Source organism: Trachinotus anak, unplaced genomic scaffold (assembly GCF_046630095.1).
Source record: "Trachinotus anak isolate AG129_WGS33_773 ecotype Australia unplaced genomic scaffold, CSIRO_AGI_Tana_v1 ptg000016l, whole genome shotgun sequence".
NCBI lineage: Eukaryota > Metazoa > Chordata > Actinopteri > Carangiformes > Carangidae > Trachinotus > Trachinotus anak.
In genome coordinates this window covers 12724623-12746722 of record NW_027273867.1, presented here as the reverse complement: position 1 = coordinate 12746722, position 22100 = coordinate 12724623, and the positions used below count along the sequence as shown (strand labels likewise).

Below are 22100 nucleotides of genomic sequence, written 5' to 3'. Positions count from 1 at the left end.
GTGTGTGTGTGTGTGTGTGTGTGTGTGAGACTTACGAAGCTCGCCCACTTTGAGAATCTCACAGAGCATCTTGGTCAGCTCGATGCTGCTGCGGCCAAACGGACACTCGTGCTTGTCTTCTCGACTGCTGTTCTCCAGGACGATCTGGAAAAATAAGCCAGACGAGTATATGATGACACGTTTTTTGTAAGATATATTCTCTAACGACAACAGCTGTACACACACATAACGGAGGAGCACATTTCTAGTTAGCTAAAATCCAGATCAATGCTAAAAATTTGGTTTCACCCACAACACTATAGCAATATGATAAAGTTAATTTTTTATGTGATATATTGGGTGTATTGGACATTGGGTGTCTTTTATAACAGTCATTCTCAGTGTCAGTGGGTGGCGGCGGCATGCATTGCCATCTGCTACAGTATCTTTTTGACACTGCAACTTGGCCAATGACAAAAATGTTCATACCCTTCAGTCTAATAATTTTACATCACAATAACAAATTGAGACCATTTGCCTTGGCAGAAGTATGCATTCTCACAGCGCCCTTTGCTTTTATATTTGCATTAATTCACAATGCCACACCAGCTTGTCACACTAAATGCTATTACGCAATAAACATTTCCATTATGGTTGAAAATATTAGTCATTATTTGACCTTATCTAACCCCCCCCAGCCCATCTGTTGGAAGGCTAAAAAACATAAATGAAATCTCTACAGCAAAAAATTCATTCTAATTATGTGGATGGTGGCAGTATGCCATAAATGAGGCCATCAAGGTCCCAATCATTTTAGCTGCTGACAGTTTAATTTGGGAAATTGGACGCTCTGTTTTCTCCCTCTGGTCGACTGATAAGGGCTGAGTTGGCACAACCAACACATCTCTTTTCTCACTGTCAAGTCCAGAGGCAGACTCACACACATACATTATGCAAGAGCGCGCACACACGCACGCACACACACACACACACACACACACACACACACACAGATTTACAGGTGTGATGATTAAACTGCTGCATGCGTCCTGTCCGTACTCAAACATAATTTTTAATCACAAAGGAGAGCTGGATAGCTGCCATCAAACTGTTTAAACTAATCTGATTCAGCAAGTGGAAACTCGAACGCAGTAATCACCAAAGCCAGTAAAAACCATCCTCTTATAAACAACCACTACAGTTGAACTACTGTATTTTAAATCTACTAACCAGGAGTAAAAATTATGTTGACTGTCATGTAAAAATTATAAAAAATGCTTTAAGTCATCCCACTATTGCTCAGGGACTGAAAGGGAATTAAATCATTTCTGTTGTCTGGGCTGAGTAACCTCATGAAATGTAGTGTTCGCTGAAAGAAAATTTGGGTATGAGCCAGAAACCACAAACAAGTGAATGAGCCGGAGGGAAGGCAGTTTGGTAGGAAGCGGAGCTGACGAGGAGAAACATAACACCATAGAAATGACTGAGCCGTGTGTGTGTGTTAGTGTGTCTGCCGCCTATGAAAGTGTATGTGCATGCTTACCCTGATGTAGGCGTCCTGGTGATGTCTGGCAAAGTACAACATGTTATCCAGAGCCAGCATGCCTGGAGGAATCTGGGTGAAATCCACAGCTGGATTCACATGGTTCTAAGAGAGACAGAGGAGTAGGAGGAGGGTGAGACATTTACTTAAACACACACTACCAAATCTCTTTTTAAAGCTTTATTCTTTATTCCCCAGTAACTGAGAGTTACACAGTAAAACCAGTTCCCTGCTGTTAGCGGAGCAACCTGGGTTCAAGTTGACAGAAACAACCCTACAACTGATTTTTGATATAGCTATTGCAAAATTCTGGTTGGTGCACTGTCCCACACACTTCAAACCAGTGAGATAAGCCCATGCAAAAACTAAAGCAACAAAATACTAAATTTACACCATCCATTTCACAATGTCCATAAAGTTTTCTCAGTTTCTGAGCTAAATTTGAATTTTTTTTTTAAGCTGACAAACTGCTCATTGTGATGATGATCTGTAGTTGCAGTGAAAGCAACTTGTGATTTTCAGGTTTTCAGACAAATTGAAGGATTAAACAATCATTTGCAGGTGCAGACAACTCAGCTACGCCTTAGGGAAAAAGCCCTCTAAAAATCATTGAATTATTAAAGAAGGCACTGTCATCAAGCTTGTTCTTATTTCTGTATTTATTTTGTATCATATTTTTTGAAAAGTAGGCATTTTGGAGAAATATAGTTTTTACTAAACATCAACATTATCTTTACACAAGTTTCAAATCTCTGAAAGTCGATCTTGAAAATGTAGTGAAATGAATAGAAACAGCTGGCTGCCTGGAAGCTATAGTATTAAAACTTAAATTATGCTTTGCATAGTCAAAAAAAATTGGAAGTGTACTGTATGTAATTTATTGTTAAGGGTAAAACCACCAGTAGCAACTGCTTCTCCAGCCACTACAATAGACCGCCACTGCATAACAGCAAAATATTATAGTGGACATGCAGATTGAGACTGCCTGAGCTGTCACAGTCTCTCACACTTCATTTTTCCCAGATACTACAGAAAATTGAGTAGGCTAATGATTAAAACCATGGAAACATGCAAATGCATCACTCTGAAGCTCATCTTGAGTTTAAAAGGTGAGACAGGATGTTGAAGAGGAAAGCGTCAGGAAGAGGAGGAAGGAAGGCAGAGGATGAAAGAGGAATGGAGGACACTGAGATCTGGCTCATCAGTTTTGTAATTCTGCCTGACAGGAAGCAGACTTATAGGCTTAAAACAGAAACAGACACTCAGGCACATGCATATCTTAAAAAAAAAAAAGGTCTCTCTCAGTGGAGCCATGAAAAATATTCCAGCCTGTGCAACAATCCCTACTTAGAGAACCTGAAGCCACTAAGAGGCAAACAAATTATCTCAGCCCTGATAACGTCTATCTAGAGAATTATGGGTTGTGGACGTGTATGTGCACAGTGTGTTTGTTTGTGTGTGTGTGTGTGTGTGTGTGTGTGTGTGTGTAAGCTGTCTAGCGTGGAAAGCAGACTAAGGATTTTAGGGTGGGTTTTCTCCACACTAGTGGAGACAAGGCAGTCCAATTGGCCTTATCTTTACACAACACACTGCAGTGGGAGTGTGGATGGGAAGAGCCCCGAAACAGCTCTGGGCTTACACCAAACCACAGTGGATTTAGTTCAAGTTCTTACGCTATAGTTAGACCACTGCGTACGACACAAAGCATCACTCACGCAAATAAAAAAATGTAACAGGGACAATGTAAGTAATATAAGTTTAAAAAGCCTGAGGAAGAAGCACAGCATATAATAAGATGGGTAAAAGAAAACTACAGCCAGTACATTTCACAGCCCATCTCTCCTGGCATGCCCAGACAGACACACACATGCTTTAATCTGCAGATTTTGAAGTGAAGGACAATCATGTCCAATTAACAGCAGTCCCCTGTGGACAGACTGGCTCGTGTTTTCCTTTCTGATCTCTGTCTCGAATCTTGTGTGGGTCAGTATCACTACTTTGAACCACAGAACAAGCGGATTCACGAGGCCCTCTGAAACACATACACAAACTTACAATAAAGCCAAGCTTCTTGTAGTCGCGGGTGTACATGGACTTGCGTTTCTCGATGCTGCCGCTGTTGTTCGGCTCACACTCCACATCGAAGGCAATTCTCCGCAGCTCAAAGATGATGTCCCTCTGAGCCTGGACATGCAGAGAAGAATATTAAAATGCTGCTCATAAATCCATCTGTCTTTTCTTCCATTCACTATTTTATAATTTAAGAATGCTTCAGCCTCATCTCCGCTGTCCGGGGTCTTGCAGTGCCCAGGGCAATCTGGCCAGCAGCCACATCTCTCCACTGTTTTTATTACTTGGCCAAAGATACAATAACTGGTTTTTGAAATCTGGCCGGATGAGGCCCAAACTGCCCACAAGCTATTGAATAAAAGATTAATGATTTACTCCTGGCAGCTTAGTATGCTTGGCTGTCCTGGTGAGGGATCCCTCCATGAGAAGTACCTGGTTTTCTTTTTTTTAGGAATTGTTCTTTGTACACCTGCAGGAGCCGAGGTTACTCGTGCAATATAGGCTATACTCAGTTAGACAGGCATGTCCTGAATACTAATAAATATTCTGCCTTGCTAACCTCTTATTTAAAGGTCTAGTGATATTCTAGAAATCTCATGAAAAGACCAAAACCAACAATAAACTGACAGGAACAGGAATTTTCTGTGCAGCCTCTGTGCAATATACCTCCACTGTCATCCAGCTACTACTAAAAACACACAAATGAGTCAAAATGTTACACTGGAGCATGTATTTCATTATGATGAACATGAGCACTGTAGTTTATTTTAGGTCAATCCCACAAACACTGTCATGCTGCCTGGCCTGTTTTTAAAGATTAATGTCTACAGTAGGAATGAATGAGCTCGGGGCTGAGAGCAACAGATAGTCTGGGGTCATCAGAAAATACTGACATACGGACTAAAACCTTGTTGGTTTTGGTCCTTTCATGGGATTTGTTCATAGTGAAAAAAACAAAGAATATCACCAGCTTTACTCCTTAAGTTGTTACACACCATCTTATTTCCTGTTGCTGAGTAATTGATTGCTCTGGATCACTTTTTAAAAATGTATTCCTTTCAGATATGTCAGTGACCAAGAGCTGTCTAATTTATCATTACCCATTTCATACGAGTTAACTGGAGAAAATAATGACTGGAAAACTAATTTTATTATGGCTTTCTTGCTGTTCTGCAGATATATATCATATATACACTACCACTAATTAAAACCTCAGTAATAAACATAACAGAACTAACACTTCTCACAGGCATTAACAAAAACTCAACAGTAAAAGCTTTGTTTGCTTTGTTTTAGAAAGGTGACAGTCACACGTCTCAGGTTGAACAGAGCTGATGGACATGAAGCACTGTACCCACTACTTTTTTTCACTTTCATGTGTCACTATTTCCTGTCTGCATCGTTCACAGTCCCCACCTGGTCCTGGGGATCCATCTTGGTCATCATGCGGTCCTCCAGCAGGTTGAAGGTGAGCACCTGCAGCACATACAGCTGGTGGGCCATCTCGTCGTTGATGGGAGTGGGGCTCCGGATCACGTTCTATATGGCATGAAGGACAAAGGGGGGAGGGAAAGGAAGGAGGGGAGGGGAGGGAGGAAGAGCAGGAGAGTGTGAGACAGAGGTGTTAGATGCGCAGAGAGAAGGTGAAGGAGAGAGGACGGGGTCAGAGAGGCGAGACATGGATTTTGGAGGAAGACGGTAAGAGATAACAAAGGAGAATAAGAGGATTTGGGAGTGAATGACGAGGATTAGAAAGCAGAAGTCAGATGAAGGAACAGGAGAGGGAGAAATGAGATTTAACACAAGGGAAAGGATGAAAGAGAGAAAAGAGAACAGGTGTGAGAAAGGGAGTACAGTAGATAATAACCAGGGAGGTGAGACAGAGGCAGAAGTGGCAGGTGTCATTTTCCTCTCTGATATCACACTGGTGCAGAGGCATAAACCCGAACAGAGAGAGAGACACAGAGAGAGGGAGGGAGAGGGAGAGAGAGATATATATACACTGGAGAGGTAAAGAAAAGAGAGGGATGATTAAACTTACACTGAGAATGATGGAGCGCAGCTGTTTCTGGGCAAGAATATGGGCCATCTCCTACAGAGGGAGAAAGAAAAGGAGAGAGAAATAGAAGTAGAGATGGAGAGCAAAAAGACAGAATTTTGGAAGAGTGAGGAGAGAGTGAGAGGGATAAAGATGAGAAACAATAATATATCACCTATAAATACGATTTGTAGGGTTCTCTATGTTGAAAAGAAAATGAATGCGGGCAAAAATAAAAATTAAGTTGCCACGGCACACTGCAAAGTATGCAGTGACAGGCTGACAAAAAAAAAAAAGGAAGCCATCCCAAAGAAGAACTTAATCTTAAAAAAGGGATACTAAATGCACTAACTAATGTCTTCTACAGTGCAAACTACAAAGTGTGCTAATCAAGAGTGCACTTACTGTCAAGGGACAATTTAGGATGTCCACAATGTGCTCATCAAACTACCATATCGTGTGCAGTGAGGAAACAAAGTCAGAGACAGAGAGACAGAGAGGGTGAGCGAGTGAATGTGGAAAAAAAAGAGACTCTGAGAGGAGGTTAAGAAAAAAAAATCATTTTCTGTCAGCGGTGCAGCTTGTGGAGGGAGAAGGGGGTGGCATCCGAGTCAGCAGAAGGGTGAGAGACTGGGGGATCATAATAATAGCTTTATTGATGGTCAAGTCTCTACCACAAAGACAAACACACGAACCCACACTGTCATCTATGCGAGAACTAAAATGGTGTCATTATCCCCTTGCATGTTTTAAAATGTGTCATCTGTAACCTATCTGCGCATAAAGGAACCTGACATGATGAACAGGCTCTGTCCAACAGCATCTCATTATAAAACTGACTCTCTGCAGAAATAAAATGGGCTGCTATAAACTTATATTACCACACAAGCCCGTACCTGAGCAAAAGGAGACATCGTTCACTCAAATTATTAAAACAACCCAGTAAAGTTGCCTAAATTACATCCAACCAACCTTATGAATCTGAGCAGCCCATTGAAAAATTGTCAACACTTTGCAAATTTAATCTCAGTAGAAAGAGGCACTGCAACATCTGAGCGTGCTTGAATTTGTATGCAGTAGCGCTGCGAAGCTTATTTCTGCATAGCGCATCTTCAGTTTCGTTTGCTGCATAGGAGAAAAGCTGTGGGTTGGCATCATTCATTATTAATGTCAAAGCACATCCCTGGACCCTATGGTGCTGATGCGAGGGATCATGTGATTAGCTACTGGGCAAACTGTGACATCAGTGAGAGAGAGAGAAGAAGAGATGAGTGGAGAAATGAGAGCATGTTTGAGCTAAAACATCACTTCTGCAGATAGGGAAGGAAAGAAAAATGAGTAGGGATTTTATCAGTTCTTCACTACTAGATATTACTGTTGCAACACACTGCAGATGTGTTATAGACACTGATGCTTCTTAGACACTGATACACACACACACACACACACACACACACACACACACACACACACACTACAATTAATATGTTACATATTATTGTTAAAGGGCAAAATGCTGATGGCCACATGTGATTGCACCATGCACAGTTCACTGCATCATGAAATGAAGTCCAGTCGATTCAGTGTGAAAGTGCTGTGTGTGCACACTGGAGCCTCACCTGTCTCTTCTCCTCGGGAGCTTTGAGGAAGAGAGCATTGATGACAGCAATAGTGTAGGTCTGAATGTCCTGATCAGTCCTGTCATTAGAAAACAGCGCAAACAAGAATATTCATTATTGAAATACACACACCTGGTTTGAAATGCATTCATCACTATGTAAATGATACTGGTAGTTTAAAAGAAAGGAATCAAAAATAATGAATGTTCACAAGCAGTCCACTGATTCACCCCCTTACCCCTGAAGATGTGGGATGAGCTGTCCAATGGTGATCTCTTGCGCCACCTTGTGGTACAGATCCTGACTGTTGAGCACCATGGACTCCAGGATGGCCAGGGAGCGCTGCAGCACTGCTGTGTCCATTGCCGACTTGTTCACATAGCTGGCAATCTGATGTCACGACAATGACACATTAACACATCTTAATGCAACCTGCCATGAAAGCTTTCAACCTCTTATTTATCACTGAGGATGTCAAAGCCATTATGTGTGTTAAATCAAAATTTTGCCAGCCAATGATCAGTGGGAGAGCAGCATCATGACTTTAAGTCGGTCTTATCCCAGCCCTGTTAAATGACTCATTTTCTTGGCTGACCTTCTTGATGAAGGCCACAGAGAAAGTGTCCCAGGAGACGATGCCGTGGTCCATCAGCTCCACGAAGGCCGTCAGAGTGAAGGACAGGAGGTCGCCAAAACTAAAAGACAACACACACACACAGACACACACAAACCATAGGAAACTTCTCTCTAGCAGATGGCTTGGAGCGATGTAGAGCTGCAAAGCCCAGATGGCTTGGAACATAACGAGGAATGAGCGGTCAGCAGAGACAAAGAGAGAGGTGGTGGAGAGGAGGAGAGGGGGCAGAGGAACATAAGTTCAATGCTGCAACCAGGCTTGCTGAAGAAAAAACAGAGATGGGGGAGAGGAAGAAATGGGAAGGAGGTTTGCGATGCAGCGCAGACAGACTGGCCTTCAAGAAACAGCAGGGGCCGTCAGAAGGCCAGCAGGAGCCGGGCAGCAGAGTGCGGCGTTCAATCAGGACCAGAAAGCTACATTATAGAGTGAAGTCATGCAGTTACACAAATACCAGGAAATATAAATCACTCTGCAAGAGTCACAGGAGGCCAAAGCAAAGGGAACACATTAAACGGCTGTTATATCCAAGACTTATTACAGCTGGAAGTACTTAATGAGAAATTTAGGAGCTTTTCACTAACACACAACTCCTGCTAAAATTTAAACAATTTAAGTTATTCTTGCTGACTTGTGTTTAAAACTGCTCAACGAGTGTAAGCCTTTCAGCAGATCATGACTTGACAAATAGATTTTACAATACTGACCTCTACTGCTCAAATTTGGCACTGCACAAATGTCCTGCACTGAGGCTTTTACTGTATGTTCAACCTCTAAGCACCTGTTTAAAACACTTTTCACTGTTGAATTGTATAAATACCAGCTATGAAGCTATAATCTAATCAACAAAAAAGGTTCCAACAAAAACTTTGCATCTTAAAAAATCTTGACTGTCACTGACCAAAACGAATTCATGTTCTGCTGCTTTTTACCCTTTATAAACACACTCGTAAGATTGATTACAGAACTGAAAACCCTCATTTGAACATGACTGAGTTAATCCCACATATACAGTGGATCAACAGAGAGCATCATGGGTCAGTGTTGCTGCATGGTAGGTGATTAGTGAACAGTTAAATGGACAATTAGTAACCCACAGCTGAAGGACGAAGAGGCTTTTGCAGATGGCACTGGGCATTTAGGTGGCGTACTCTGGTTAGCTACTCGACACTACATGGAATAGTAGAATACTAACATTACTGGGTAGATTATTTAAAATGTATAGAGGAAAGGAAATCTCGTTGATGGATGGATGATGTTCCTGTGGTGATAGAGGCTATCAGCTCATAATGTTCAAGAGAGAAAACTGGCTCACAGTGAGCCAATGGAAAAAATCCCCTCACCCTGAGTAGCACCAATTTGTTAAGAAAACCAAGATTTATTTCAGGGTGAGAACTGATTCGTACTGGAAGTAATGATGCATGAAGCTGTGTTAAACTTTTAATTGCAAAGTCAGCAATTCATAGTTTTACTTTAATAGGTTTTTCTTGATTTAGTGGATTTAAAAAAAAAAAAAAAATCTTGGTCTTCTTTTAGTTTGTGTCTTATAATTAGGAAGTTGTTCGATTCTGTTGCCCAAAACCACATGCAAAAAAAGTGATTTTGAAATGGCAGCCTGTGAGTGGCTGTGTTAATACATACAATATATATATATATTAATTTCCCATAAGGCACTGGGGCCAGAGTCTTAATCATGCAGACTCGGCCAGCAGGTTAGGAAGAGCACAGAGCCAATGATGTTACCCAGCCGGGAGGGGGTGTTGGGGAAGGGGAGGGGCTTACCAGGGCTTCATAATCTTCTGTAGTTTCTGATAGCGCCTGCAAAGATTTGAGAAACTTTGGTGTCACAGGTGGGAAACAAACAACCATACCTTTAAGTCTCAGCCCACACAGAGCAGGGAACAACACACATCACAATCGGGTGACAAGTTAATGAGACAAAAATCTTTGAAAGAGAGGAAGTCCAGTCTATTACACATAAAAACATATTTCTTACTGTATAAATCAGACACAAGCAAAGGGAAATTAAATGTCAGTCTTTCATCGAACATACACTTCCATACATTGACTTATAATAAACACCTTAAACGGGTACGTTTACCAGGACACTGAAAGCATGCCAAGCAGAAACAGTTGAAAAAGCAGTTTGCTGCAAACCTTTCACACAGCAAGCTTGGGTAGAGATGTCAATGCACAGAAATGATCAAACAACACTTTCATTGGACAACAAGACACAAAGTAAAAAGTTTGTACACATGAAATGTCTTGAGTGACAGATGCAGTGTTTCCTTGCATGAAGTGTCACCCCAGATTTCTGCTGCATTCTGCACATCCTAACATGGTCGTACATATTATGCAGCAGTTAAAGTACATACTAATGAAGAGACTATGGGATTAACAAAGAAAAAAAAAAAAAAACTTAGCTGAGAAACGTCAAACAGTACACACCCTGAACAGTTTTGTGAATTTTCCAAACAAAATCACATCCACTTTCAGCACAACTCACAGGGACAAATCTCAAAAGTTTGGCAAATACAATCAAAATTCAAAATTAGCAGCATGGTTTATGATATCAGAGAAGTCAGTGAGAAAATGGGCATTTAAAAAAAAAAAAGAAAAATGGGTGAACTTACCCTCTAGAACAAGAAATTAAATCCGCTTTCCTGTCCTTTTTATAAAATAAAAACACCTCTTAATAAACTGGCTGAAGTTGCACTGTACATTCTGAACTACTGTGTCAGAGCACATTAGGAAACGGTTGTTCCGTGTTTCAGTCAGTAGAGAGCGGTGTCTGCCTTCGACTCGCAGAGCTCGCGTGGGCAGTTGCAGCAGCCGGCCAGCTGATTTCCACATGAACACAGTACAACATCTCTGGCAGAGGCATTAAAGCACAGCGCCGCTCTGCCCTTGAGAGTCGCCTGCATTGAGCCTCTTGAATAATTACAGTTCACCAAGTTGGTTGTCAGGCGCACTCATGAGTGTGTGTGTTTGTGTGTGTGTCAGACACTGATACCTATCTGCGTGTCTGTGTTTCATAAGCTCCTTCTGTCGAGATGGAAATGCAGCAGAACCACTTGCTCTCTCTGTCACACACACACACATACACACACACACACACACACACACACACAGGCCACTTTTAAACTCTCCAGTCCTGAATAACTGATGTGATGGTAATTTACATAAAAACATATTTAATGAAAGCCAGGAGCAGAGTGGAGTCAGTGCTGCTGAGATGGCTCCTTGCAGTAAGATCAAACAGGGTCAAATATTTGCTAATTTGAACATTACATCCCAAAAAAAGGAGAAGACGCTTCAATGATTTTCTGTCAAATTGTAGAAGTGAGTGTAATGTTAGAGGAGCTGCTGTCTAATAAGCAGACACAGGAGATCATTAAGTGGTTTCTGCTGAGGAAAAGATATTAAATACCCGACCGGGATGTGAACCTCTCTGTACATACAAAACAATCAGGAGCACAAAAGGAATAACTTTAAGAGGTTATTGATCAATTTCACAAACGTAGGTTTCTAGCAGTGTGGGCGCATCTTATACACAAGTGTTTGGCTCTTTTCTGGGCTGTAGTAAAAGCTTATTTGACCTTTTGGTTGTATGTTTACACCATGAGTGTGTCTTTGGAGCAAACTTCTCATGCAAGCAAACAACTCTTCAATCTATCTTTTCTCTCACTGGGAAAAAAGGGATGAATAATGAGAATTGCATGAGGCAGAAAACGAGAGCGTCGCGGATGGCTGGCTGCTGCTGCCCTCCCTGCCAGTTTGCACCGTATGTGAGCTTGTGTGTGTGTGTGTGTGTGTGTGTGTGTGTGTGTGTGTGTGTGTGTGTGTGTTTGTGTGCGCTTTCACTCCAACAGTGACTCTTGTCTGGGTTTTGACTCTGGCTGGCTGGCACCTTGCACTCGCACAGTATCACACAGTATGCTACTGGCATGCACACACACATGCACTCACTTCCCCCTGGCATCAGGGAAGAGAAATTCCACCTCAGCAAAAAATGTCCTCGCTTTAACCTTCAGTTGAGACAGTCCCTAGGGGCCTCCACCCCCCCTCAACACTCACTCAGAGTTTTTGGATGTGCTGAACAGACAGAAGCCAGCGCGGCGCTCTCCTCTCAGTTGAGTGTAATATGGTCAACATAGACGAGGAGGAGCCCCTGGGCATGTACTACATACATAATAAAAGCTAGTTCATCTCTTTTCAGCAGCAACACTTGGAGGACACCTTTAGAGTGTGTTAGGAAGTTACAACTTTGCTGTGGATGCTACGCAAATAGCCACCATAACTATGGCGCAGTCTCCAGTGTAACTGATGTAGACTGTGCAGACAAAAAAACTATTATTTTTACTAATGCCAGGCGACTGGTGTTTTATTCTATATATTTCTGCTGCTGGTAGATTGTTCTTCAGAAAGACCACAACAACCAAGAATTGTCTCCTGATCAGAGCACAAGACATATTCTGATATCTAACAAACACACTGCACACCATTGTTTGTCACACTCTATTATCAAAGTAGAGAAAAATATTCACACATTACCGGCTATTAATGACTGCATCGCAACATTTTTCTTTTTAGCAGCAGACGCTCCGGTATAACTCTCAGTGACAAGATGAATTTAACAACATAAACAAGATTACTGAAGACACTATATATGATGAATTTTGCAACACGGCCTGATAATAGCACATCTATCCATTGCTGCAGTGCTGCCATGAAATCCAACAGTATGCTGAACTACAAATCAGTTTCCACAGGCATATAAACTACAGACGGCTGGCCTCAACACCTGACGCAAAAGCATAAATCAAGCTTAATACAATGATTTAAGGAGTGTTACTGAATGAGCGGGTCAGTCAGCTGCTTTGAATGTAATCAGTCAGAATGCACAGTGCAACTCCAAAGACCCCCGGGAATCTCACTGCCTTCAGGTATGTGTCAGTGGAATATGTTTAAAGTGCAACCTGATAACTTAAATCCACAATGGACTTAAGTCAGGTTAAGATGGATCCCTGTGACAAATGCCTGGTTTGTCGCATCAGAAATTGTCTGAAGGGAAGAAAACACTGCAGGGATGGAGGCAGAAGATATGGACAGACAATTAACTTACTCAGTCCCACTCTCCACCATCTGAGTGAGCAGGGAGATGCCATCAAGGTTGATGAACTCCTGGGCAAAGGTGATGTCTCGGGATGCGTTGGCCAGGTCCTTCAGAGCCTCCAGCTTGGCATCCATGCTGGAGGACTGGATACGCTCATGAAGCTGGACTGCTGTCTGGTACTGCAGGGGAAGTGGGACAGAGGAAAGAGAAGAACTAAATATGTATCTGTCTGTGCATTCACACCAATTAAAAAAATATGTTCTTACATACTCAAAAAAAAAAAACCAAAACAAAGAAACAAAACTTACCGGAGAGGTGGTCAAGCGCAGTATTGAGCCGTTCTTAATGTCATTGCGGTTCTATGGAGGATTATAAAAATAAAAGCAGTAATTTAGTCAGCTCTTGAGGTATAATTTTAAGTTGGTAACTTCTACCTTGAGTTAAAAACAGATGACCAAACCTTTTCGGTGATGTAAAAATTTGTTGCATCAGCAATCTGCAGAGCAAAGTTCTCATGGTTCCCCAAGGACCACCTGAAAGCCATTGGATGGAGAGAAAAAAACATTTCATAATTGGTATTAAAAGTGGAAATATTCTCTCCAGAATACAGTGAATACGATTCAAGCATGGAGACAGAGGGATAGGGCTTTTGCAAGAAGCCCTTGGACAATTATTTTCAAATCCAAAGGCATGCATTTAGGCACACATAAAGTACACACACACACTGAAAAAAGCAAATGCTGACTTACCCCTCACACACTTCTTTAATGATGGCTGAGAGAGGCTTTTTCTGTGGAGAGAGGCAAACCTACATTTAGTGCACAGTCCAAGCTTCAGTTCCTAAAACAACAGTCAACTCAGAGTGGGCTGCAATTATTTTATATTACAGGACTGGCACAAAGAGAGGCTGTTCTTCAGGAGCCTGTATTTATGTAACTGTCCAACTGCTGATGTGGGAAACCATGTCTGTTGCACCATTTCATTCATTATTATTGAATGTGAAACTGCTTCTAGATCAGCAGTAGTGATATTCTGCTCCAAATTGGTGGAAAGTTATGAAGCATCTTCACTCTAATATTATGCTTCCAGTAAGTTCATGTTTCATGTTAGGGGCACCTTTATTTCTATTTTGTTGAACTATATACTTATACTCCAATAAAATATGGCACTCTTTATTACACACCATTGAATTTACATATAATTGCATATAAAACATATGATCAGTTCATGTGATAAGATTATATATATATATATATATATATATATATATATATATATATATATATATATATATATATATATATATACATACATATACACACATATACACACACACACACACACACTTTACAAACTGGAGGTGTGGGGTTTGATAGGATTATTCAGGCATCAGGCAGGGAGGATCTAATGAAGTTTGCACTATGGGACTCAAACAGCATGATGCACTTTTTGGAGCAAAAAGATTTGCATACAGCACTTGCACCGGGGCTGCTCCGTCTACTGGCCCAGGAGTCTTATCCAGCAGTGTGTGTTTGGAGCCAAGACCCCCACTGTGTCAAGCTTAATCTTTTCAAAGCACACAGGCATGAGCATGTGCTCAAAACCACACAGTTACAACCATACACACTTGCATACACAAATGGTAATTTTGTGATTATCTATATACAATGCACTGAGCAATGTGGAGGATATGGTCGTATTGCAACCTCTCTGCAGTGAGAGAGACTGCTTCAAAGAGTGATGAAGATTTACAGAGAGAAGATGATGGTGGCAGGACGTTGGGGATATAAGACAGGGACAGAAAAGCAGGGACGTGACAGAAGAAGAGGGTGAGCAGTTATATGAACAAAAGAGGGAAAAGAGGATAAAAAAGTGCAAATAAGCAAATTGGATAAGATGAAGGCAGGGCAACAGTTAACACAGGAAGAGGGAGAGTGGATGATAATAGTGAGAGAAAGCAGGAGAGTGGTTGCTGAACAGATAGAAAGAGGGACTGAGGGAAAATGAAGAACTTAGGAGGGGTTTAACGAGTGTGTGTGCACAGGATGTGTGCACAGTGCCAGTGTCAGTGTGTACTTAATATCTGCTAGCTCGCTACTGCTGTCATCCTCCAGCTCTCTGGGACTTACAGTATGCTGTCAGACACACACATATACATTTGTGTGTGTGTGTGTGTGTGTGTGTGTGTATGTGTATGTGTATGTGCATGTGCATGTGCATGTGCGTGTGTATGTGTGTGTGTGTATTACAAAAAGCCATTTTAGACCTTTTTAATCTGGCCAGAGACTGAAAATGAAAACAAAACCAAGGAAATTAAAAGACCCAGCAACGACGATAAAAAACAAAACAGGGTTAAAAAGAAAAAACACTATAAAAAACAATATATTTGTATGTTGTAGAAAAATATATATGATAATACTATGATAAAATACGATGATAAACATCAAAAGTACACAATGACATACCCTACAAACATTCAAAAACTGGAATCACTGAATATTACAGGATTATTCTATAGTACAGTTCAATATTTCTTTTTTGTATGAGTTAACTGTTAATACGCTCAATTATCAAAGAAATAGTAAAAATGTCTGCAATGTTTTAAAAGACAAGAAACAACTTGTGCATTGCTTGGAGCAATTCCTTCTCTCATACACGATCAAAGCTTTTTTCCAGTGTGGACATGTGTAATTAATAAATTAATATATTTAAATCTATGTAACAATATAAAAAGGTAATCATCTTTTAGCATGTGTGCAAAGTTTTGTACAACTTATTGCTCAGAACACTTCCTTTCCCTTTATTCTGGCGTTGTTAGTAATCACCTCACTTTGATCTAAATATAAAGACAAATGGTAAAGATAAGTTAAATACATATTCGGAAAAGGTTTTATACGTCTAGTTTTTGTATCATTAATACAAATATTTTCTGATGGTAAGCCAAATTAATGTGCCTACATTTATGCATTGTTCTGCTTATATTAGTATATTCTCCAACACTTAATGTCAGCTCAGGTACTCTGTTAAAGTGCGCCAGCTGAGATTTCAAGTGTTTTTTCTTACTTTTGCAATTGATAAAATTACATTTAAATTTACAAAAACAAAAAAAACCAAAAAAAAAAAAACCAAACCAAAACAAAACAAAAAAACAACAGTGAGAGACATTCACTTTGTAAATTGGCATTAAGGTTTCGTGAGTCTATACCATCTGTCAGCTTTTCAGCTCAAATCTCTCCTTTTTAACTGGGAGGATAACAAGTACACTTCATCTCTTTTTTTCCAAGGTCATTTGATTACACAACAAGCAGACTTCACCAGCTAGGACCCATTTCTGACAGCAGCACTGTCTGCACATTTATTACAGACATTTTAAACCTTTATTTCACTATAATTATTGTTGTATATTGTTCTACTTATATAACAGTTTTATTGTATTTAGGTTATTAGGTATGTGTGAAAAAAAATTTCCTGAGAGGGAATGAAAAAATAAGCTCTTATCGTCAAATACATTTCACCTCTTTCTTGTTTACAGCAACAATCACAGTCAACTACAGCAGTGAAACATGTCTACAACTGATCTGTATAAGGTGAGCATTATATTGAATTATGATAAATTGATGGATTCACAAGATTAATATGATCATCGTATTATTATTGATTCATAACTTATAAAAAAGAAGTATTTACAAATTAAAGTTATTAAAAAAACAATAAAACATCACATGAACGATATCTTCCTATATGGTGATTAAATTTGGGTGACAAGTGCAAAGGAAAAACTTTTTTTGAAGCTGCATTTCAGCATCCTTCAATTCACTTCTTTCACTCACAACTCTTACTGCTTTCTGGCTGCAGCAGGGAGCTGTTTTCAGTGAAAACCTCTGATAAACCCACTGTACACTACTGCTGCCCAGCTATAAACTGAAGACAGACAAAGTTAGAGACCAGCTGGTGAACACAGTGGAGCTTTTAGCAGCTAAAGAGCAGGTATTTCCATCAGGAGCTGGTGAAGACCAGAGCTAAAAGTAGGGTGAATATTGGACGAATATCAGGTAGGCAGGCATGTTGCTGCGTATTTGCCGGATGTGTAATTAAGCCACTGTCTGCTAACAAGTTTGCTGTATCAACTCAAAAGGCGATAATATGTACGTTAGTGTTTTTTTACAGCTCGTTCAAGTTAATTCAGGATTAAGAATGTTTTGGTCAAAGAACATTGTCAGATATGACAAAGATATTTCTATAAGCATTAGAGATGTCTACAAATCTTTACAGGGGTTAAATGTGTATCTAAATTTATATTGTCACATACTATATAATATATACCTCTATGATACTGTAAGTAATATAATATAATTTACTGATAGCTAATTTCACAGAAAACCCTTTCATTTGTTTGTTGCTGGTGAAATTCTCATTTAAAAATCAGCCAACAGTTCTCTCATCATTCGTCACCAGAAACCCCATCACCTTACCCTCTCCCTGTGTCTATTACGCTTCTGACAAACAATAACAACAAGCAATTTCCCAGCGTTCCGACACAAATGTTGGACTTCTGTGCCTATAGGGTGTTGAAGATGTTTGGAAAGACAGAAATCACAGTGTGATTTCTGCACACGCAGAGAAACACAGAAACAGCTGTACCTAAACACACTCAAACTAACACGGCACAGAAACTCACACACAAGAGATCCACACACACGAATCCCCATACAAATGGGTACAACTACACACACACACACACACACACACACACACACACACACACACACACACACACACACACACACACACACATATATATATATATATATATATATATATATATATATATATATATATATATATATAAAGAGCTGCCAGCACATTAAGCACATACACACATGCATGAATAGTAACAAGTATGCATGTTGCCACACAAACACACCCACACACAATTTCACTTATGCAGAGTTGTACCCACGTAAACAAACAAAAAACACAGACACACACGCTTTCTCTGGGTCTCAAGACAGCTCGAGCAGCCGGAGCCCACTCCCCATCGCATGACTCAGACAGCCATATGCTGCTGCAGGGCCTATTGTACAGAGGAGATGCAGAGGGAGTAGGAAGAGGTGGGGGTTGATGGTGGAGGACAAGAGAGGAGGAGGCACATGCAAGTTTCACAGTTACAACAAAAGACGGGGAGGAGGAGTGAGAGGGGGAACGAACGAGAGAGAAAGCAAAGAAGGAAAGGGAGGAGGAGGCAACAGATAGAGATGACAGGGAGAGATAAGAGAATAAGAGGAAAGCGGAGGAAGGGGAGGAGGAGAGGGGGGCTTAAAGAAGTGAAGACGAAAGAAAGACCAAAGAGGAGCTAAAGACGTTTCACAATTCAGACTGCAGGAGCGCTGCTGATAAGGGGTCGTTAAATACAAAAACTACATCCCTAAATCTTCACTTAAGTGCTTCAAGCACCTTGCGGCAGACCCAGAGACACATATACTCTGTAGTTCAATGTTTCATTCAGTGGTTCATCCATTGAGAAGGGCAATCATGGCGCCAGTTGCCACGGTGACTCATACCTTGTACAATCATTAGCCCATCTGTGAGTCACACACACACACACACACACACACACACACACACACACACACACACACACACACACACACAGAACAGGCCATTTTACAATTTGCATGTGTAATCCAACTATGTAACAGTAAACATGTCACCTCCCCACACATGAGTTAGTCATTGTTTGGGCTAATTATTTTATTAACATGTTATCTGGTGTTTGTTAGACCCAGTGTTCCCTGACACAGAGTATGGCCTATACCTGTGGATTCCCTTTAGAGCTGTGAGCTGGCACACATCTGTCCTCAGAAGCCACTGATCAGGCATTGTAAGAAATGAGACCAGAAAAGGAACCAGCTCCATCAGAAATCTTTTCTACTATTGTTGAACATCTGATATTAAAGTTTGATCAGGAGTTTCAGCAACTACATCGTGTAAATCACTGGAAGTTGATGAGATGCACTGAGGTGCTTTGATAGCATTTTATCAAATCCAAACGCAGCACTCAATTCTTTCTCTAATCTTATTTTTGTTAAGCAGTCAACATTTTCACGAAACCGAAATTATAAATTACTAGAACTCAGAGATTCAGGTCAGATCTAAATATACAGCTGATATAATCTTCCATCTATGTCATTTTAACCAGTGAAACATTACAGAAGCAGCAGTTGGTGATGGGTGAAAATGTGAAGCATTACTCCAGTTATTGGAACCCAACCCTGCACACTGATGTGATTGTATCTGCCCTGATCGTGACCTTAACGGATCAGGTATCAGCAAAACACGACTGATCCACCATTTAATAATGCTTCTTAATCACCTTCCTTAAACACTTAGAAAAAAACATTTCTGACAATACCTGGGATAATGTGCCTTGTTTGATTTCAGCAAATGGTACAAGATTGATGTTATTAATTACACAGGCAACACTTCACGTTCAGTGAAACGTCTTTAAAGCTATGTCAAAGCTGTAGCTGTGTTTGCTGTTCATCTTTAATTAAGGCACTTCCTTCAGGCTAATTAGTATAATTGTTAGGAACACTAAAAAAAAAAAAAAGAATCAGACCCTGATTACATCCACCCACCTCCTACTAGATATTACCCCCCCCCCCCCATCTCCCTGCCCCCCAGACATTTCAGCTATTTCACAGTATATGCACAACAAAGGATTACTGATATAACTGTACATAACAGTGTTCAGACAAAATATGCGCCTTGTTCATGGTGTTTTAATCTTCAAGGTGACTGTCACACACAGACAGAACATTCACTACCTTCTGCCTGAGTGGATTTAAAGGGCAGTAGTGTGTGTTGACAATAAGGTGGTGTCTTCGTTTGTCCTCAGACACCTACCTGGTCAATCTCCATGAGCTTGGGGAAAGCCCCCGGCCACTCAATGGCCACCTTGACGATGTCTGCCGGCGGCGGCATGGCTGCCGGGGGGTTGCTGGGTGTGGGTCTCGCTGCCTCACACCTCTGTCACGACTACTGGGGGAAGGTCATCCAAACCTGCAGGACAAGAGTGAGGAGAAGGAGAGGATGGACAGAGAAATGAAGAGAGAAAACAGAGGAGTGTGGGGACAAAAGGATAGGACACATTAGTCAAAAACTAGGTCTGGTTATTTTAGATGGTGTTTGCTCTCATTAGCTTCCTCTAAATCTAAAAATTACTATTTATGTCTAAGGAAAAAGGTCAACAAAGGCAGTGCTGAAAAATACATGAGACCAGAGTACATTTAACAGTTCAGAGGAAATGAGCCAATTGATTTTCTAACTTATCAACCAGTTTACTGTTATTTATGCAGATGTACAATACATATAGCATAGACTGACTTCTCATATCATACCCCATCATCATCTGAGGTCAGGTGACCCCGCTACAATGCACACGTTTCTATCATCAGTGCTAATATAGAAACCACAGGTGACACCTATAATAGAACACGCTCTCCTGTTTGTGTCACAGTTGACCTTAAAAACTAAACTCTTCATGCAAATTTCTGCACACGCCGTTGCTGAAAATCATATTTAAATACACTGTTCGGTTTCTAACAACCACTTGTTTTTATTTTTCCACCGAGATAATTTTTTCCGGCGGTAGCCCAGTTTAATTTGCAGCTGTTGACACACAGAGCATTAGGATGTGCCGGTGGGGCACATACACTCGAGAGTTTAATTCAAATCAAAGTTTAACTGCTAATGAGGTCACAGCAGGTAAAAGAATGAAAAGTACAATGTCTTTAAAGAGCCACTGTGTTCCACTGGGAGCTGGCACCAGTTCAGTCATTTAAACATAGAGGAGATAGACACTAACCACACAGCCACATCTTACTAATACATCGAGAACCAAGCAGTTCTGCTTCTGAGTTCTTTTGGAAATTTTTAAAGTGATGAAAATTCAGGAGTTCCTGCTGTTTGGGAGATAAAGCAGCATTCTCTCATTCACTGAAGCTAGGGCACACATGTAGCAGCACTTTAGCCACAATAGCAGGTGAGCATGCAAGACTCGGCAGCGGCAGTGGCAGATTTTACACATAAAGGTCAGTTTACTCATCACAGGAGCAGAAAATATGCAAACATTTATATAATAATAATTATAGGCTAAGGGTCTACCACCTCTGCTGGCCCTTCTCTTTGCATGTTACTACCCCCATCTACCAATAGAGTATCAATAGAGTAGTGTGGTGGCAGGGACCTGTATCTTCCCCTAACCGCTCACACATGTGCATCATTTTGCATGATACAGACTGCAACCCACTTGTAAAAACTACTAGCAGTGAAAAAAAAATCCACAGGGTATCATTAATAAACCTGTGTTACAAAGTGGAACATGGAGTTCGAAACACCTTGGTGCTTACAGGGCAGGGTAACTTGTTTTATTCAATTTTTTTCCATTTCTGTCCTGAAACTCACAAACCCACAACCTTAGGAAGTGTGACCTCAAGTTGCTGGTATTGTCTTTAAAAAGAAGAGGGTGTGAAACAGGGGGTGAGTGATGCTGGGAGAATAAAAAGAGGAGGGAGAGGGAGAGATCAGAGGGAGGGAGGGGCAGAGTGAAGAGAGTGGGAAACAGCATTTTTGACACCCTGTTCCTACTGAGGCACAGAAGCGAGGTGCTAACAGACACCAGCAACTAAAACCATCGTTTTCTCTTTCTTATGGTGGCCCTGAGAGCTCAACGCACTGCAGCTTAAGAAAACACACGTAAATAGACAAAACACAAGGAAATTCAGAAAGCATCAGCATTAATTTGACAACACATGTGCTGCAAGTACTCACAACACAACGAGTGTTCACACACAAGTGTTTCTGAAGTGAGGAACCTGGCTGGGGCGCAGTTGTTCACTGATTTGTGACTCTTGAAGTTAAAAGCATTGAACAAGTATGCACGAATGTATTATGGTACATGTGTTATAATGCATCCATGCAAGCATGTCCTGCGGGTTCATCACTTTTTAAAAGTCAGGGAGATTAGGACTATGCCTTCATTGTATGCACTCTGCCACAGGGACAACTCCCTCATTACTTTGTTGTCCACTGGAAACACT

General features: G+C 40.9%; 1 protein-coding gene across 5 annotated transcripts in view; it reads right to left on the bottom strand.

Moving 5' to 3' along the window:
• The window catches only part of elmo1 (engulfment and cell motility 1 (ced-12 homolog, C. elegans)), a 98320-nt gene that overhangs the window by 45735 nt on the left and 30485 nt on the right, over nucleotides 1-22100 (bottom strand). For 4 of the 5 annotated variants that reach the window (XM_071499672.1, XM_071499675.1, XM_071499676.1 and 1 more), the window contains 14 exons: nucleotides 19906-20061; nucleotides 13749-13789; nucleotides 13460-13532; nucleotides 13308-13358; nucleotides 13009-13178; nucleotides 9666-9701; nucleotides 7845-7944; nucleotides 7488-7639; nucleotides 7250-7328; nucleotides 5634-5684; nucleotides 5009-5131; nucleotides 3578-3706; nucleotides 1523-1627; nucleotides 36-144 (listed from right to left, as the gene is read on the bottom strand). In XM_071499672.1, the coding sequence (XP_071355773.1) occupies nucleotides 36-144; nucleotides 1523-1627; nucleotides 3578-3706; nucleotides 5009-5131; nucleotides 5634-5684; nucleotides 7250-7328; nucleotides 7488-7639; nucleotides 7845-7944; nucleotides 9666-9701; nucleotides 13009-13178; nucleotides 13308-13358; nucleotides 13460-13532; nucleotides 13749-13789; nucleotides 19906-19983 (1297 nt within the window). In that variant the 5' untranslated portion in view covers nucleotides 19984-20061. The remainder of the gene's footprint in view (nucleotides 1-35; nucleotides 145-1522; nucleotides 1628-3577; nucleotides 3707-5008; nucleotides 5132-5633; nucleotides 5685-7249; nucleotides 7329-7487; nucleotides 7640-7844; nucleotides 7945-9665; nucleotides 9702-13008; nucleotides 13179-13307; nucleotides 13359-13459; nucleotides 13533-13748; nucleotides 13790-19905; nucleotides 20062-22100) is intronic. The other variant, XM_071499677.1, reaches the window with a different exon arrangement.